The sequence below is a fragment of the Polyergus mexicanus genome, unplaced genomic scaffold (genome assembly GCF_030449975.1).
Source record: "Polyergus mexicanus isolate NDT 795.1 unplaced genomic scaffold, iyPolMexi1.0 SCAF_2, whole genome shotgun sequence".
Classification (NCBI taxonomy): Eukaryota; Metazoa; Arthropoda; class Insecta; order Hymenoptera; family Formicidae; genus Polyergus; species Polyergus mexicanus.
Window position 1 is genome coordinate 12,729,832 of NW_027223322.1, and position 21,313 is coordinate 12,751,144.

General features: G+C 31.6%; 1 protein-coding gene across 1 annotated transcript in view; it reads left to right on the top strand.

Annotated features, from left to right (window-relative positions):
* LOC138940664 (uncharacterized) overlaps positions 1-21,313 on the top strand; it is an 80,742-nt gene that overhangs the window by 50,976 nt on the left and 8,453 nt on the right. Inside the window, exon 4 of the mRNA XM_070309777.1 lies at positions 3,914-3,931. Within this exon, the coding sequence (XP_070165878.1) occupies positions 3,914-3,931 (18 nt within the window). The remainder of the gene's footprint in view (positions 1-3,913; positions 3,932-21,313) is intronic.

Here is a 21,313-nt window from a genome sequence, read left to right on the forward strand (position 1 = left end):
GATGTTTAAGACTCGTGTTTCCTCTCTCACGGGATTCAAAAATAGAAAAATTACGCATTATAATAAAATACTATAGAAAATTTGATGCAACACAGACACAATTAATTGCTAATTTATTTTTTAGAATATTTAAAAAAGATATTAATCTTATATAAGCGAGAAAATTATATTTACATTAACCGGAAAGAATTTCTGTCTTATTTAATATTATTCAATATTCGATCGTTACTTTTTTGGTCTTAACTTGGTTTAATTTTGAACTTGGAATCAATTTAGAATTAATCCTATAGACGCATTGGAATCCTATTCAAACGCAAAATACAACATTTTTTGCAAAACAAAATATTTATTTAAGTTCATATATGAAATTGTATTGAGTTAATTGTATTGAGTAGCACACGTGAGTATGCGTCCGTTTTCTGTGTTCATAATCTCTAGGGAATATTCAGTTTGCCGCAAATACGTTTTCTGTTGTCAACTGGCGATGTAACATGAATAGTGTAAATAACGGTAATAATTTCGGCAGAAGAAATTAGCGAACGGCAGAGAAGCTAAGGGAGAAAAGTAGAGTTCGCGCAAATGGCTACCATAAAAACGTGTTGATAGTTGAACGGTTATTTGCAAAAATGTTACATACTTCATCGGCATTTTCTTTTCCCTTTTCCTGATCTCTTTTCGGTGCACGGATCACGCGTTATAAATCATTTCTGTAAAAATGCAATTTGTGCGGACATGCTCCACTAGTAATTGTTACGAAGGCACATTGATAATTATAACAATGATAATAACAATAGCAATTTCTCTTCGAGCGCAGAACTCTTGCAATTGTACGCGGCTGTTAAGAAATTAATTTTTAAAAAATAGTAGTATATATAACTTTGAAATATGCAGCTTAAATGAGATACACTGAAACGCAAATGTCAACAAATAAATATTAAAAGAAAGTAGCAACGTGAAAATGTTAAATAAATTATTCAAATAAAATAATGGAATATAAATGCCAATAAATTAAGTATATATAAAAAACACTACTTATACTTTAAAGAAAGTATTCCTAAAATGAAATAATGTACTGCTAATTAGTAAATATAATTAACGGATTACTTTAACGGAAAAAGGAAAAGACATGATATTGAAAAGAGAGAGGAGTGTAAGATAAAATAAAACAACTTTTTAGTTTTTTTTATATTTATACAATTATTGTAACTACTGTCACAGCTTATACGCTTTCATCGTTTTAGTCTTTCTCATCTCTTTCTCTCTTATCTTATTGTAAAATTTAATTTATTTCAAACTAGTTTTTCTTGTTATCTTTATATTTTTATTTTGCATTATTGGTAAATTTATTTTGTGATTTTCCATACATGTTTAATCAGATTTCAAACTACTATTGCCGCTGACACGTAATATTTGCTAAAATTGCCGAAAATGGTTTAATAAAAATGGAACGAGAGCAAATGTTGGTACGTGATCGACGAAAAGTTGCCGGCCGACAATGAATAACTGAATAAATAAAAAAAGAAAAACGGAGAGAATGTTAAACTCAATAGACATTTTAAATAACAAAGGGTAGGTGTCCGACATCCTAATTGCAGCGCCATTTTTCGATACATGCGACCGTTTAGGACAATGTCCTTTTTATTCTGCAGCACGCGTGTTTCGGACGTGTCTCCGCTTTTCGATTTTCATGCGTGATCGATTTTCGGCCATTCCACCAACTATTTTTCCAATGTGACGCGCTGTGAAAGCGTTCAGTGACGGACGTCCTCCACGCATTTTACTAGAATCGTCGTTCGTAAAAGGTCGTAATTATTCCTCCATATTTTTTGATTTCTTTTTCTCTTTCTTTTTATTAGATTATATGAGAGAGAGAGCGTCGGAAAATAAATGTATGTGTAAATTAAACTATATTTCTTGAGCAAAAAAATAAAAATAGAAGATCGGATATGTTTTGCATACGTAACATTGCATTGTAAATTATTGTCTGTCTGTATAAAATGTAAGAGATATTAAAATATATAAGAATTAATAGTAACGAAGTTATATTTTTTATAAATATTGAATTGTAAGAAACATTAAATATTTCCATATTTTTGATTAGTTGATATAAAATTTTTATTTCTATGGTTATATGTATTATACGTATTATATGTATATCTATGGTTATAATATATTATTGGCTAATTATTATAACTTTCAATATGTTTAAACAAATTCTGATAAAATAAAAATAGCAATATAGCATTTATCTGTTTCTACTTTTTATGCGTTTTCCTGAAAGTTTTTCTCTCTCGCTGCTTAACATTACGTTATCAGGCGAAAGGATTACCTTGTAATATATTTGAGTACTTAAAGGAAGACATAGGTAAATTGGCAAAATACCTCGGATAGAATGAGAAACCATAATAAAATGCAGCAAATAAGATCACTGAAAATACATACAGAATAGAAGACTTAAAATTTTATTTTGTTTCGACTTTTTTCGTTATTTAAAATTATCAACTAAATATTTTTAATAAAATTAAAAAGGGAAAATATTACAATTGCAAAATAATTATTGAAATTGTTAGATTTGAAGGATCCTCGCTTCAAAAAAAATGACAAATTTGCGTATCGCCATATTGACATTGCGATCGAAGTAATTGGCAATTTCCCGTTAACACGCATCCATTTTATCAGTGTTTTGCAGTGGAAAGTTCTCCGCTTCGTCCTTTTTGCCACGAGAAATCGCAGGTTTAAACTGTAGTTAATGGAGCATTTATTGACCGAAACGCTCTTCGTAGGACGAATTCGATTAAAGTTCGATGCGATTCGATTACCAGAAGATTCGTTTTGTCGGCTCTCCGCGGGCACCATGTCTAAAAATCTTTGGAACGTCTGTCGGAAAGTCTCGCAAAGTCGAGCGAATAAGTATTCATGTGATCGTAGAAATTTAATTTATGACGCCTGTGACATATGTACAATAAAATTGATTGTTACAAAAATGCTGAAGATTGTACCAGCTCTTTTTGTAAAACAGTACATTTCTCTACAACAAAACTGGAGAGAGTGACAGAGATATTACAAAGCGATTGATTTTTTCTATTCTTTTATTTGGATTTCAATTTTTTTTTAATTTTTTTTTTTTTTTACAAAGGTAACGTTTTATAAAAAGGACCTGTTTATAAAAGAGTTATTTTTTAACAAAGAAATATAAATTTTCTAATTGTGCATATATATAAATTAACAAACAAATGTAAAAAGACCAAATACGCTAAAGAATGATTATTAAACGAATTTATATTTTTTATTCTCATTTTAACAAAATATTCTCATTTTAACAAATTATGGAACTCCAAAGTTAACATTGTTGCAAAGTTAACTTTGTTTATTTTTCAATATCATATAATTAAATAGATATAATAAGTTAAATCATAAAACTGAGAGAGAAAGAGAGAGAAATTCATACCATAAACTAATATTCAACATTATTTCTCTTTTGGAGAGTCCTGTAGTTCAAATTACACGCTCTGGTAATCGTCAATCGATTCGCCATTCCAGCCGCGATATATAGTCTGCGGAATAACATTCGAATATTTTGACCGATATGAATTTGTGAATATTTTCCCATGCCTACATTTCGTCGTTTATATTGCGTGATTGTTATTCAACAATATTATATCAAATTAATTGTCATCTGCGCTCAAAATAATACAAAAGGCATTTAACTCTATATCCCAAAAAGTATAGAGTAAAATGCCTCACGTCCTATATATGATAATATATAATGTCGATTGTTTTGTTAAATAATTGCTATGTTTTTTAATAAACTCTGATTAAGAAAAAAATTATGTATTGCGTTGATAATAATTATAATAATATATTTATTGTTGATCATTTGTCTAATATAAATTGTTTTTATTATATGTTTCAGGGACTACTACTATGACAGGTGAATATATCTCGAAAACTTTACTCCAACGCACAGGTATAATTCGTGTCATAATTTACGTTAATTCAACGCATTAATTGAGATTGAAAATGATCTGTAGTAAAATATTTGACAAGTCAACATGAAATGTTTTTTAAATTACCTATGCTTTTTTGCTTATATTGAAATTTGTGTATTTTTTCTGCTTGGCTTATATAGCTTGTATAGCCTTCTTTTCCGCGGCTGTCGTTTGAATTCGTACTATACTTGAGATTTTTTGCATTACACGAGCTGCGCTTCTCTCGTAGGCAAACCGCGTTTATATCCGTTCGTCTCTGATCTCTTCAGTTTTAACACGCGCTCGCCTAATTCGCGAATCAACAACGGGCAGCGTCCGCCGTTGCAGACGCGTGGGCGCGTTTCGCGCGATGCTTCCGTCGCGCGAGTTGCATATTTAAAGCCGGCCGTTGAGCGTCGCGCGAATGTAAACCGCGTGCGAACAAAATAAGGGGAGAGAAAGAACGCGGGGCGACGACGTGATGCGACGCTACCTCGGAGACCAGGCGGCGGGTCGGTTGGGAAAAAAAAGTCGTCGCGCTCGGCGGAATGCGCATTCATATTTTTGCACTTTTTAATCGCGTCCGCGCGCTTCAGACGCGGAACGGCATGGGATTTTTATTGTAGCGTCCGGCACGCAACGCGCTCCGCTCGGCATAACGCTACGCGACGCGACGCACGTTTTCCATGCCGGTCACAGAGCGCCTCTGAATAGTCATAATTAAAACGATAACGAAGGCGTTGCGACGCGCCGCGCCGCGCGTTGACGTTCGCGAAACCCTTTCCGTCTAATTGTTCATCATTTTTAATGTTCAACACAGACCGCGTGTGAAACAGATGCAACATTTTTTTTTTTTTTTTGCACGCATCGTTTTGCATCGAGAGACACATTTCGATAGCACGAATTGTCGACAGATCATGTCAGATCCGGTATGATACCTTTTAGAATGCGGACATTGATCGTGCTTTTGTTACATATTGCTTGTTTCGGTATGCGATTAACGAACATAGCCAGCATATTAATTTCTAAGAGAAATTTGAAACGTAAAGCATAGGGAGGTGATAATAGGAGAAGATTGACGCGCGGATGAGAAGAGAATTCATAACTCGAAATCTCGAATCTATCAGTCTATCATGACACTCGCGAGTAACGCACTGCACGCATGGGGCAATCCGATTAACACAGTGGATACAGAGCAGCTATAATACCCTCACCTGTAGTGGATGCTGGGTTAATTAGAGACGCCTGTCCCCCGTGGTCCATCGTCAGGCGATGTCACATGCAATGAACTAATAGAATCAAGATCCGCACGCTTCACTCTCATCCCGATCATGAATTCTTTTCATGAATAATTTACTACCTTTTTTTTTTTAATCCTGCACAAATTGTAAATCTCGTACTATCTATGTCAAAATTATTACAGCCATCAAATATCTTTGTATAAATGCAACGCGTGTTCTATCCGAAATATATATATATATATTTTTTTTTAATAAAAATTATACGTGAGAGTTTTTAACTTCTAACACTTTATATCACATACATATATTCTATACAGTTGTTTAATTTTTATAATGAATAATGTGTTGGCGGGAAAGTACGCTATCGCTCTTTATAAGTTCAATCGGATATTTTTAATTACATGCAATTTAGTACGCGTAATTAAATACGCTTCTTTTATTCATTTATACAGAGCGTTCATTATAACCCATATGTTTATTATATCATTACGTTTGTACCAAATTGATTTTGCTTAGCAAATCTCTCCTTTTATATTGGTCACTAATATTTATCATTATATTGTTAATTATTAATTTCAAAAATTATTAATTTAGATAAGAGCATCCTAAATTAATTTTTCAAAAATAATTATAAAATCTTAGTGCTTTTGCTGATTTCATACAATATACATATTTTGTTTAGCGCGAATAATTATTATTGTTGAAGGCATGCTCTTCTTCCTGGATTGGGCAATAATTTCAACAAATGCAAAGTGTCATTCGGTCGAATATGCACAAAAAGCTGCCGTTGGGCTAAATTAATAATTACTATTTACAGTTGCATGAGCGTAATGAATAATTATAGATTATCGAGTGAGAATAATAATTTGCGACTCATTGCGCACAAATGAAGTTAATTTCGTTGCGGTGGAATGTATTAACATTTATTTATATCTGCGGGAAATAAGAATATATTTATACATTAATCCTATATGAAAATGAAAAAGTATTACTTTTATTTGAAGATATTATAGTTAATATTAGTGTCAACAGCGGAGAGAGAGAGAGACAGAGAGAGAGAGAGAAATTGTTATCAAAATTTTTTTTTTGATATATTGATGCATAATCTAATTTACCAATATAATAAATATAATATACACTCATTTAAATCGGGAGATGCCAGGAGCTAATAGAAAGTAACAAATGCGCAGATATTAACAAGAAAACAATAAATATGAACTTAAATCAAATCAAATAACAGGAAACAATATAAGGAAATTTTATTAATATTTTAGCAAGATGATATTGATAAGAAGATAAGAGTATCAACTATCAAGCACACATTTGTTATTATATATAAAGATATTTCATAAAATCTTATTGTATATATAATATAAAATATTAAATATCACGTATACGAAGATAAGCTCTAATATTCCGTGGAAAATGAAATGAAATGTATGATGTATAAGAAGCTTCTTAAATGTATGACATAGAATAAATTAGATTGAAGATCTAAATTGAAATCACCGAGCAACCACGTAACCACATTCATGAGCGAACTGCTGCTTTTCTAAATAAGCTATTCTACTGATTAGATTGCCTTACAAATAACATTTTCACTTTATCAGCATCAAAAATTAAATTATATGATTGAAATAAATAATTATTTTGATTATACTATATCGTACAAAATCCTCTTTTATATTTGCATTAAAATCACATTTTTACATAGTGTAAAATGTAACTAAATATATTTTATTTATTTGATCTTTATATAAGTCTACAAATATGTATTAATTATTACCTTATTTTCAATTTTAATTCTAATCAAAATAATATTTTGATTGTTTTACATTTCTTATCTCATAAATGTTATCTAGATGTACTTTTTAAAATTTTTAAGAAATATGACTTCTTTTGAGAGAGACAATATGCATATCCGTTTTATCGTATAATTCCCGCAAAATTGTCAATCTTATATTTTTCATTTTATCTCAGGGCCGTTTCGTTATTACAATATAAAGTTTACAAGAACAGAATATGAAGTTTGTGTGATAGGGAGAACATCCAATCGGTGAGAAGAGGAAGACGTTAGTTTTAAAACCGGAGAAGGCAAACTTTTTAAACTTATATCCCTTTGATTATTGATACTATTAATAGTGTATGTACATTTTGAACATCAGCTGCACTGGCTTTTTATTTATCTTTATCATCGCATAATGACGGAAGATTTCGTCTAATTAATACAATGAACATTCTTTATTTGATCTGTTAATGTAGAGATTGATATAGAAAAATCATTTTCAATAATAATATATATTTATACGAATAATAATATATGTGAATATATTAAATATTTTCTAGTAACTTCCAATCTCCCTCTCCACCTGATATTTCTCGAATATAAAGACAAAATGATAATATCTGAATCATGTAATGCGAAATATTTCGAGTAGCGTCATCAATGTTAACAATCGTTGTATCGAGCAGTTTGTATCGAGATATTGCCACTATTAGCGAGTACTAGCTGGCATTATTAATCGTATGTAATCATAATAGAAGCTATGTAATTATCTTTATTAACAAACAATAATAGACGATACGTCGTTACAGAATATTAGTGCACACACGCATTAATCATATGTACATCGATAATCATATATACGCAATGTATCCGATATGATTGAAATGAACGTTTTGGAAAATCTGTTATTATAGTCTTTATAATTATACCTGTAAAATGATTAAAATTTATATTTTGAAATTGTTTCTCGATTTTATTGTAAAATTATCTTCGATGAATACAAAAGTTTCTAAATTTTAAGTAGATCATATTGGGTACAATTACTTTATTTGGATGAAAGAAAGGCGACGACTTTGCAGATATTTTATTACGTTTTGTAGTTGGTTATTCTTTTTTTTTATATACATACATATATAATAATATAATAATATATAATTAATATAATTAGTAATAATATATAATACAGGATGTCCCGAATTTAAATGGCAAAACTTTAAGAGCGTGTAGGGGACCGAAAAACTAAGACAAGAAGTCCTTTAGAGGTTTGCTCGTTTTTGCTCCATTTTAGAGAAAATTGCAAAAATTCAATCTCTCATTGTCAGTTGCTCTCTTGAGTTGATTGGCACCGAATAAACTTTCTGCTTCAAGGTTTCTTACATATGTGAACATTTGATGTTATCCTTTACGATGCCAATCAATTCAAAAGAGCAATTAAGAGATCGAATCATAGATGCAGTGCATCAAATATCACTAGAACAATGTCTAACTGCAATTAATGAGGTCAGTGCTAGATGTAATGCTTGCATCGCTGCAAAAGGGCAACATTTTGAATAATACCTGCGTTAAATAGATGATAACATAAATAAAATGTAAATAAATAAGTAAAAAAACGAAAACTTGTTTTGTCTCTTTTTTTGTGATTTTCTCCAAAATGGAGCAAAAACGAGCAAACTTTTAAAGGACTTTCTGTCTTAGCTTTTCGGTCCCCTACACGCTCCTGAAGTTTTGCCATTTAAATTTGATTACACCCTGTATATGTATAAAAAGTGATAAGAAGTATAAAATATATAATAGATAGCGAGAAGTAAAAAATAATTTATATTGCATTTTGTGAAGCGTACTTCAATTCCGTATAAAAAGAAAGACGAATTAACGTGTTTCGATTCCCGTTGTCGCCCTTCCAAATTAGAGGATGGCCATGTAACGCGATGCCAAGCAGTCTGAAACTGGCTGTTAAACCAATGCAAATTAGCGGAAGACAACCTAGCATACCTCAGAGTTTGTCCCTTCTAATTAGGCGGGGGAACTAGCGAGAAAGGCTTAACCGGCTTCGCTGGGAATTAGTTGTCACCCGGTAGATGCGCGACTGTGCGAGCTACAAGAAGGCCGTTATACGGTGCGGTTTTGTATTGAACAATAATTGCACATACAACTACATTCCATGATAAATTTCGGTGGTAAGATGCAGACGCAATTATTTATATCTTACAACAATCTTATTGAACGGATTATAAGTGACAAGTGCATACAATTCCTTTCTTGCTAAATTTTCGACAATCTCTTTTTTTCTGTGATTGTTATCATATTATTATCTAGTGTATTATGTAAAATTTCTTGCATGATAATATTCTTTTATAATATGCACATATGTGGGTGGATAGAAAATTTTATAATTTTATAAATTTATAAATTTATAAATTTTACGTTTCAGAAATAACTTTCTTAACTCAAATGAACATTGTTAAATGATTATTGTATGCTCTCTCAGAAAGTATGCTTATATCTAATAATATCATTTATGCCATGCATTATAATCATTAAATAGTTTTTAATTGCGCAATGAAAATTACAGGTGTTAACTTGAAAATTTCAAATCCTTGAAATGGTTAGAATTTAATTCTTGAAGTTTTTTTTTTTTTTTTTTTTTTTTTAAGAAAAGAAAATTCTTCTACATGTATATTGCAAAATGATCAACGTGGTATTTCCGTATAATTATTAATCATGAAATATTATTTCTTCTCTTGAAAACAATTCTTAATGGAAAAGCTATATGCATTCAACTATCATAATACTTGTATTGTTTTTCGAGAGATCATAAATTTAATCAAATTACTCTTATTGTTAGATGATGGTGTAATAATTTCAGACACATTGAGCTCATTTATAATTTGATAATGTATTTTATCATTATTATATGAACACAAATAACGAATAATAGTAGACAATGCGTAAATAAGGCCGTAATAAAACTTAATGCTATTATTAAAATATTACATTTTAATATTTCATAATAATAGCCATTTTGTCTTTCTTGTGATGTAATAACTTATCAACGAGGAGTGATATTTCTTTAGAGATATTATTGTACTTTACCATTCTAATATTTCAGCGTTTATTTGCCTCCCAGTTATTATTTATCTCAACAAACCACGTCACGACATATCTAATTTGGCATTTGATCAGAATGCTGTACATCGGATGAGGGACATTAATTAAGGACGAATGTCTCTCAAGACACCGTCGCGACTTCGAGGGCTTAATCGCGTACCATCGATACGTCCCTTGACCCACGTTGGGACGATGGTGTCGCATCGGCCTAAACGCTTCATCCCTATCGATATACCTATATTAAGTGCATGGATCGTGCAGCCCTTAATTCACACGTCCTATCTACGTCAAATTAAGTGATATCGCCACATAAATTTAATCATTGCAATCCGAGGATGAATCATTACTAAACAATCAAAAATTCATTAGCTCATTATATAATTGCACGTTTTTTATAAGGTTTTACAGTAAATAGGCCCAAGAGAGATTCGTATTAATGTATGCGAAAATTAAAGATAAACTTCACTGTTACATCGAGAATTAAAAATAGTATAAACAATTATTTTTTGATAAGTAAATAACTTCTTGATAGATATAAAAGAGAAAAGTAACTAATTTTATTTTTGTATTTTTTTTTTGTATTATTTTGTTTAATTATACTATTTTTCTCAATATTTTACATATTGTTACATTTTTTGCATCGTCGATATCAAAAAATATTCAAAAAAACATCGAATTCGACTAAATACAGGGTTAGTCAGTTGAGCTTTCGCAAGCGAGTCAATTATCAAAACTTTGAAATCGACGCTGCGACCAATCAGGTTACAGCGGTGTTACATGGCATCATCCCTTTGAAAAATGCAAAGTGCATCCGACATTCGATTCTGCAAAAGCTAAAAACCGGCAATGCGCTTCTATATTTAATTTGTTTTTCCAAGCTATACCGATTTATGCAAATATGTATCTACAGCTATACGCGCAATGAAAGTCACATGCAATGCGCTTTGATCTTTATCCACGCTGTTTGGCGAAATTTCCGATTTATTATTAAACTACTCATAGAAATTAAATTTTGCAATGAATATCGTATTTAAAAAAAAAAAAAAAAATAGTTTTATCGCGCAGATACTTTTAGAGATATAGGTTTACAAGTATCCTTGATAACGTATATGTTACACCCTTTGAAGAAAAGAATGTTATAATTCAAAAAGAGATGATTTTTTACTCGATACATCCGCAATAATGTTCTTTATTTGCTATATATTTTGGTAAAGTAACTCGAAATTCTCAAATCATGCAAGAAATTTCACTTTCTAATATTGTGATATTCAGTGTAGTATTGCGACAATTTTATCGTTATTACAAATTCTTAATTATTCTAAATTTTATTACCCACGAAATATCTCTCTTCGAGTGTTAATGACCGCCAAGATAATTTATGATCAATGTCTTTAATCGTTTCTTTAGAAACAGCTGAATTTAAACGCTGAAAGTTTTCCCTTGTGAAAGAAAACGGCCACATCGCGCTTCCTGAAGTTTTCTCTCATTCCTTTATTCGTTCAGGCAATCAATCGCACAAATATACCGTTCGTTATGTTTGAAAACATTCCATAACCGATTTTAAAAGTAAAAGTATAGAAAACCACTGCGTTATATAAATATTTGATACATTTTTATAGTTTTAATTTTTATCTATTTTTATTACACACAAGACAATATTAATATCTTTCTTACAAATGCATTAATTTATTTAATTTAATAAATATTCTTGTAAATTTGACATTCGGCAATTCTATTATGTAATTGCATCGTACGCATCACACGTACAAATGGTAATTTAGCGAAAATTTCAACGTCGAAATCCGTATTGCCTCGCTTATCGTGCGATAATGTAACAACAATTTCAGCAATAATGATTTATTAATATCATCGCGGAAAAGGGTGACAAACACGACCGCGAAAAGCTATAATTGGCAGCTGGCAATCGTGGAAAACGCGATTCGCCTTCATTATTTTGACGTCTCGCGTAATTGGCGGCGCGTCAAACGCACAAAATGCTTTTCACATCTTCGTGCTTAGACTGCAATTTAATCGAAACATCGTGCTGAATTAATGGCGCCTACCTAAAAAGAGGAGAAAGGGTATTCAATACCAGTACGCCATTGTTGGTCAGTGCGTATAATTTGGCTTCCATGAAAAATCCGAAATATTCCATCGCGATTTAAGCGAAATTAATTGCGGCATTAATATTCGCACGACGAAATGTAGTGGGCGGTGAAAGAGGAGGATGTAATGCAAAATCGATTATAATAACACCATTTCTGTGCGTGCAGAAACGTATCAAAAAATTACATATATTTTTCTTAAATTATCTAATTTAATATTAATTTATATTTATATATTTTTTTTACATGCATATGTATATACAGTATTAATTTTTAAATCTTGTTTCGGAAAATGCAACAAATAACAAATAGATATTTTTTTAGTCTTATTTAAAATTCTCTTTTAAAGTTTTATGAAAATGTTTTAAATTTCTCTAATTCACATAAATCGATAGCGTATAAATGTAAAAATAATATTTTATGTTTATTTATGTTTATCCATGATATCATCAACATGAAATGTATCAAACAAACATTTCACTATTTATATAACATATCAATTTTTTTTCATTACTATACAGAATGAATTGTAGATACATATAGATTATTTAAACGAAGAAAAGAGAAGAAAAAGCAAGAAAGTAAAGTAAAAACATTAAAATTATTATGTTGTTTAATTGTATAAAAGAATTAAGACATTATTTTAATAACACGGTCACTTCAATTTTCATACAAAATATTTAAAAAATTTAAATTAAATAATTAATTTATTGATACATTTATTTTTAAGAACACGTTTAATATTTGATATGTTCTCTATATTTAGGTGGCTGTTATGTGTACATATATATATATATATATATATATATATATGCGCATATTTCCTATTCATATGTAAAATATCTCATCTTGAAAGACTTGGAGACAAGTGAGATTGCTCAAATATTACGATAACGTTTAGGATATAATTTAATTAAGGCAAATTGTAAACATGCTAATTAATTAAATTGAATTGAGATAGCTACATTATAATTATTAATATATAAACTTTTTGTATTTTAATAAAAAAGGAATTGCTTGTAAAAAGAAAAACAAAGGAGAATGACAAATTGAAAATCTATAAGATGAAAATCACGAGAAAATTTGAAGTAAAAAGCAAAGACGAAGGCGAAGAAGAAAAGGTAGAAGTACGACGTCGCCGCCACTGTGTGATTTGTGGAAAACAAATAATTGTCAGAGCTGCCAATCACAGCGCTCTTTGGCAGACGTCCGTCGCAGGGTTAGCTCTTGATGAAAATCCACCGATTTATTGGCCAACCTTCGTCTTTAGGCTCACCTTCGAACGTCACCACGTTCCACCATTCCGGAATTTCTCGTATGTTTTTTTGGATTCCCAACTGAATTTAAATTTAGATTGGAACCTTCATTCTTTTAAATGAAATTTAGCGGCAAACGCACGTTAAAATGAATTACGATGAAACGTTATCTCAACTATTCTATTTAATAAAATCATTTATCGTTCAAATACACTTGTTTTGATCCTATCGACAATTTAGCCAGAATATTGTTTGAAAGTAATATACTTATGTAATATAACTATTAATAAATAGAATAAAAAAAAAATCTTTGTCTCTCTCTCACACACATACACACACACACGCACATATACACAACACGTCTGTCAAGGCGCTCTTATCATTTTGTTGTTATATTTATTGCTTTGCCTTTGCTTTGCCGCATTTGTTGCAATATTGCCATTAATTGCTGTCACTCTTAAAAGGTCGCACGTGCGTAAAAAAATGTTAGAATGAAGTGGAAAAGTGGATGACGGGGAAAAGAGATTGGAGGGTTACGAATGGGCTCGTTACGGTATAGAATTATGACGTCGGTTATGAGAGACGTAATAATTGCGGGAAAACGCCGACCTGGCCACCGACAGAAATATTATTTATGGCTTCGAGGGGGATGAGCGCAAATCGTGATACTTGCGATAATAAAATATAGCCGACTGATTTTGCTCGCCGAGTACACATTGCGACGATGTTTTGTTGCTTTCTGATGAAAAATATATTTATTAATCTTGAATCGATTCGAAATAAGGGATAAGAAGCGGCTTGATAATATTACTTTTCGCGATATGATCGGAATAGTAATATGTCACGGAATACATATATATTGCAAATTGTCATTATTAACGACTTTTATATATATGGTAGGATGCTCGGAGTTATCAGATTTGTCAGTTGGGCGATTATTTTATTACTGTTGTGTTCGACTTTTAATTTATCAGATTTTAATAACAGTTTTATTTTAACGATCGCGTTTACATTTTCACGACACGTATATGTGTAAGTATTTATGACAAGCAGACATGCGTCACCTAATTCAGTTTACACGTCGCATATATATTATTTATATTTAATTTGTATGGTCACAATACAATCCGCTCGACTAAGAGAAGGGACTCGGCGCCTTTTGTAGTAACACGGTAAGCCTATTAGCTTACTCGTTCGTCTGTACATCCGTGGCGCGTGTGACAGCTTGCCGCGCCGAATGAATTTTAATGAAATCCAGTGTGTTAGAGGGAGCGAGCCGGTTCCCGGCCGCCACCCCCGGCTGAATTTATCCGACAAATTCTCCCTCCGCGTTGTCTAATCTGAATACATGCATATCCGAGAGCCGCGTATAAAGTGGAGACGCGACGACGTGGACGACTGGCATCGGCGTTTTTCGACGGCCACATCGTCCAGCTCGAGATTGAACGCGCTCGATTAAACAGAGCGGAATCTAAAACATAAAATGTTATATAGAGAGATTGAACGTTTCTGTATATGTATCTTTTTGGATATCTTTAGAAATTTTTGTGAATTTATATTCATGAAAAAATTATAATTTAATCGGATAAAAATTAATTTAGGTTATTTTATAAAAAAAAAAAAAAAAAAAAAAGATTGGAGATTGCAGAAATGACAAGATTGATCTGACATGTTCAACAGTAGCCTATTCCCGTCCATTACGACAATTAGAAACCTTACTTATAGAAAACGGACAGATATCCGATATTATAACATTAATGCAACTGGACTTTAATACGCGAATGACCCAGATTCGTTTGTCAATAATATTATTCATTAGATACTTTTATCTGATTTATAAATTGAAAGAAAATTATTCAAGACCTAAAAATTATTCTTCACAAAAATTAAAACAAAAAAATGAATTAAGAGGATGCCGGATTACCGACAGAATGCGAATATTAGTAGGATTGCAAAATCTTTTTGTTGATTATAGATATCAACAAATCCTTTTCCACAATTAAGGTACACATAATAACGGAGTGCGGAGTTTAACATTTCATATGAAAAGTTGAAAAAAATGTGAAAATTACAGTTTTGTTATCGGCTTCTGCCGTCAACATTTACTTAATATAACAAATTTGTAATCTGTACGTGCCTAATCAGTGAACTCCGCACTCGGCATTTCATCAAAGAGTATAAGTGAACTTAGAGAAGTGAATTTAGAAGCTTTATAAAAAAGATTTTACGATGCTACACTTTCGTGTATATGTGTGTGTGCGAGATAGAGACTCAAGAGTAAAACAGAGCAGTAGATTAGTTGCGTGATGTCGCGATAGACGGAGCTGCAATCTTACATGACAAGGACAGACATAATCGTACTACCTTTGTCTCTTTCATGCGTGGAGAGTAATATATATATACGCACTAACATTATTGCAGTATCTTTTTTCTCTCGATCATACGCTCTGTCTTTTTCTAATCGCTCGCTCGCTATGTACTACGTATCGCTTAGCTTCATGCTCCTCGCATATTCACTTACGCGTTCACTCGCGCCTCTCTCTCTCTCTCTCTCTCTCTTTCATTCTGCTCGTTCATTATTGTATATTGTATTCTTTTATTGCCATTATTATATTCTTTTATTTGCTTAATTTTTATTCTTTCTATTCTCGTGTCCCTACATGAAAATAAATAAATTTATTTATTTATGTTTATTTGATACATCATAAATGAGATACACAAGTTATTTTCTTTTTCTATTTAATTATAGTTAAATACAACACATGTACATACAAAAATGCACATAATTAAATACTTTTTCTATTTATGACATACACAATATCTCATTTATGTTGTATAAAATAAAGACGAATAAATTAATGTATTATTATGTAGGAAGACGAGAATATAGAAAGAATAAAAGTCGAAGAAATAAAAGAATATAATAATGGGGATGAAAGAATACAATAAAGAACGAGGAGCAAGCGAGATGACAAACATCAAACAGTTCCGAAGTCTCGTTCGCGAGGCTCTCTTTATCTATAATATCTCGGGTTACATATCGTTCGTAAAATTTCTGTTTTTCGTATTTTATCGATATCAAAATAATTTTAATAGATTAATGAGATTCTTGCGATTAAAATAATACTAAACATGACATAAATCAGATAATTTTTAATCAGTTATGTTATTAAAATTATGATTACTTATTTCATTTAAAATAATCGGATTTATATCGTATTTGGTGTCATTTTAATCGCAAAAATGTAATTAATCCATTACAATTATTTTCAGATATATAAAATGCGAAATACGAAAGTTTTATTTTCTATAGTAAGATGACATATATACGTGAAAGATTACAGATAAAAGGAGTCACGCGAGCGAGGCTTCGGAACTCTTTCATGTTTGTCATCTCACTTACTCCTTCATTCTTTCTCGCTCTCGCTTTTGTCGACTCTTCAGCGTCGGGGATCTTTCCTTATCTACAAAATATAAACATCTTCTATATAAAAGGTGAAACTTGTATTTTCCATTTCATCTGTATAAAAATAATTATAATGGATTAATGAGATTCTTGCGATTAAAATGACACGAAACATGACATAATATCGGATTATTTTTAATCAATTATGTTATTAAAATTATTACTTATTTCATTTAAAATTATCCGATTTATGTCATATTTGGTGTTATTTTAATCGCAAAAATCTCATTAATCCATTATAATTATTTTTATACTAATAAAATACAATATGAAAGTTTCAGTTTTTATTTTATAAGATGTTTATATAAGGAAAGATCCCCGCGCGATGCTGAAGAGTCGACAAAAGCAATAGCGAGAAAGAATGAAGGAGCAAGCCAGACGACAAATATCGAAGAGTTCCGAAGTCTCGCTTGTGAGGCTCCCTTTATCTACAATCTTTCACGTTAGATTAATATATATAAATTATTATAAAATTTATATATATATATACAGGGTGTCCGGCGTCAATCGCATCACCGGTCGTGTGCAGGTAGAGCAGATGAAATCGAGAAGAAAAGTCCTTTACCTTTTTTTTCTATAACACTTAATAAAAGAGTTATTATTGAGTAAAGTCTGGCCAATCAGCGCCGACCTTTAGCCGGGCGCACGTCAGTGAGCCGCGCGCTGTGAAGTGTGCAGCGGCGTACACTATCAAGCGCGCGGTTCACCGACATGCGCCCGGCTAAAGATTGGCGCTGATTGGCCAGACTTTACTCAATAATAACTCTTTTATTAAGTATTATATAAAAAATTGGTACAGGACTTTTCTTCTCGGTTTCACCTGCTCTACCTGCACATGACCGGTGATGCGGTTGACGCCGGACACCCTGTATATATATGTCATGTTACTATAGAAAATCAAATGTCTGTATTTCGCATTTTATATATCCGAAAATAATTTAAATGCATTAATTACATTATTGTGATTAAAATGACATGTCGTAAAATATTAATAAATAATGTTTTTATGTATCGAATTAATTTTAATCAATATGAAAATAATTTTTTATTCGGTTACAGAATATTCGTTTATAAAGATGCGCATTTGTTTATATTATTACGCGATATTTGTAGCATGCATGTATCTAAGTATGTGTGTACGTATCGGGGAATAAGGCGACTGTACTATTCACACGCACACAGCCAGGCACATCCGATAATATCAGTGCGCGGCAGTACTCAGTCTCAGTCTCAGTCGCGCGTGTTGTGTACATACGCGTAACGAGAGATAACCGCAAAAATGTGCTCAACCGTTATAACGCGTTATAACGCATCGAATTTAAAAAACGAGTGTTGTGTTTGTGTAGTCATAGTGTGTTCATATAATAGGGCGAAAATGTAATGAAAAACGCTTGCCTCGCTTTGCCCGCAGACTTTCTTTAAAAAGAATAAGGGTCAAAAGGTTAGTATATTTATATACCATAATTCTAGAAGGAATTGTTTTAATGTATAGTATATACTAATATGTCGCTAGATATAATTGAATTTTTTTTCCGTGCAGTTTACACAAAAATATAAGTATGATAATGTAATATTATATAAAAATGTAATATTTCAAGTTTTTTTTTTATTTTTTGATTATATCTTTAAAGCAATTCCTAAATAGAAAACAACATAAAGACCTTTGTATAAAAAAATTGTAACATAAAATTAATCTTTAAATAGAATTTAGAATTACTACAATACATGAACATACACATTATATATATATGATGCATATAGTATTTAGTACTCATATAGTATTTTTGTTATAAAGAAATAGACAGACATGGGCAAAAAAAGAAAGAGAGAGAGAGAGAGAGAGAGAGAGAGAGAGAGAGAGAGAGAGAGAGAATAGGAATGAGTAAGCGAGAGAATGGCTGTACAACGATATATCGATTAATAATTCACATCAGTCGCTAAATATTAGTGAGCATAAAGTATTGCTACGGAGAAAGATCCAACTATTTCCTTTTTTTTCTTACTTTTGGCACTTGTATGGACACTTGCTCACTTACACTATATCCTCTTTCTCTTTGCCCATTCTTCTCTGTCCGTCTCTTTCTGATCCGAGCATACTATGTATGTTATATATTATCTATATGCGATCTTTTCGTGAACTGGTTGAAAATATTTCATACCAGATGCGGTTTGCATGTGCGCTCTAAATATTGCCGAAATATTTGATCCCAGAAGCGATCTTTTCGTGAACTGGTTGTAAATATTTCATACCAGATGCGGTTTGCATGTGCGCTCTAAATATTGCCGAAATATTTGATCCCAGAAGCGATCTTTTCGTGAACTGGTTGTAAATATTTCATACCAGATGCGGTTTGCATGTGCGCGCTAAATATTGCCGAAATATTTGATCCCAGAAGCGATCTTTTCGTGAACTGGTTGTAAATATTTCATACCAGATGCGGTTTGCATGAGCGTTCTGGTTAAAAATATATCCCAGAGGCGATTTACGTGTGCTGGGTATTGTAAAAAATATCCCAGAGGCGATTTACGTGTGCTGGTTATTGTAAAAAATATCCCAGAGGCGATTTACGTGTGCTGGGTATTGTAAAAAATATCCCAGAGGCGATTTACGTGTGCTGGTTATTGTAAAAAATATCCCAGAGGTGATTTACGTGTGCTGGTTATTGTAAAAAATATTCCAGAGACGATTTACGTGTGCTGGTTATTGTAAAAAATATTCCAGAGGCGATTTACGTGTGCTGGTTGCTTTACAATATTTTGAACCGGATGCGATTTAATAGTTATATAAGATTAGCAATATAACCGTTATTATATATTATAATACATATATATGTATTGTGCTATTGTATGTATGTATGTATGTATCTATGATGTATGTATATATATATATACATAAAAGGCACACATATATATATAACAATACATGCACACACACACATACACATGGCCAAATATTATTCCTCTTGGAAAGATATATGGAAAGGCACACACACACACGTACATATATATATATATATATATATATATATATATATATAAGTCCATATAAGTAATGTGTGCAATTGTGTTCAAATATGCAATAAAGGCAGACACGTGTATATGTTATACTGTTATCTATACGCTTAGATACGCTTAGATATGCGTGCGAGGCAATAGAGCAGTAGAAATACACGATGTCCGATTTCAACATATTGAACACAATTCTCTTTCAAATATGCATAAAACATGCAGAAATATTAATATTGGTAACAGCGGAACTAAAATTATTGATATTATCGATAATTTCGGTCGGTATTATCGATAATTTTAGTTACGCTTAGATGAGGGCGCTAACTCGTCGGAGTTCGGCCGTCGCTCCGGCATCCTCTTAAAATTGAAGATTCAATTTACTTGCATGTTAAATGATTTTAGAGGAATTTCCCGAGTAAAATAATTTTTCTTATTATAAATTTATTAATTTTTTGCAAATTATATTTGTGTTATGTGTAACTAATAATTGATTGTCTTTGTCTCTCTCTCTCTTTCTCTCTCTCTCTCTTTTTCTGATAAAATACGTTTAAATATGTTATTAATATTTAAAAATATAATTTAGAGAGGAGCAAAAAAAATTATAAGGATTGAGCGAAAACAAAAGCTGACTCGGCTGATCATTGGATGGTACTTCAAGGAGAGTTAGAACTGTTGAAATATTGGCGAAGAACGCTGGATCGAACAATGTCGAAGATGATGCCCCTTCGGTCTTTTTCTACTTCTTTCCGATCATCCCTTTTCTCTTGTCGCGACACTGGGCTATTATTCGCGACTTCGAAAGTGAAATAGAACGAAACTCATCTTAAAAGAACTTTTAACAACGCCAGAGAAACATTCACGCACACTTGTTCGTCTAATCTTTAAGTAACACGTCCGGGGTTTTTTTTTTTTGTGGAACCAAAGACGGACATAATTTGTATCAATTATCTATTCTTTAGAAAAAAATGCGAAAGAATTATACAAAAAATAGATAACAAAGTGTAAAATATAAGAGACGTATAAATGAGATATAGAAATGTAAAATAAAACATAGAGTGCATCATATAGATGACAGATTTTTCACTTCTAGAATTTAATTTGTAAGATTTCATAATTTTCACCAGAAAATGAAACGTTAAAATTGTTCAGTAAATACAAATCGGCAGTACTCGGCAACAACAACATGAACATTGGCATATGTCAGTAACATGATATTTTTATTGTCAGGATTCAGACTTTACTTGTTATTTGTGTGCGAGGCGTTGTGATGCCGCGTAGCCGATGCAATAATGGAGGACTAGATATTGATTACTTTTCTGCGCATTGTTACGACATGACTGAATACATACATATATATCCATATGGTATAAATTT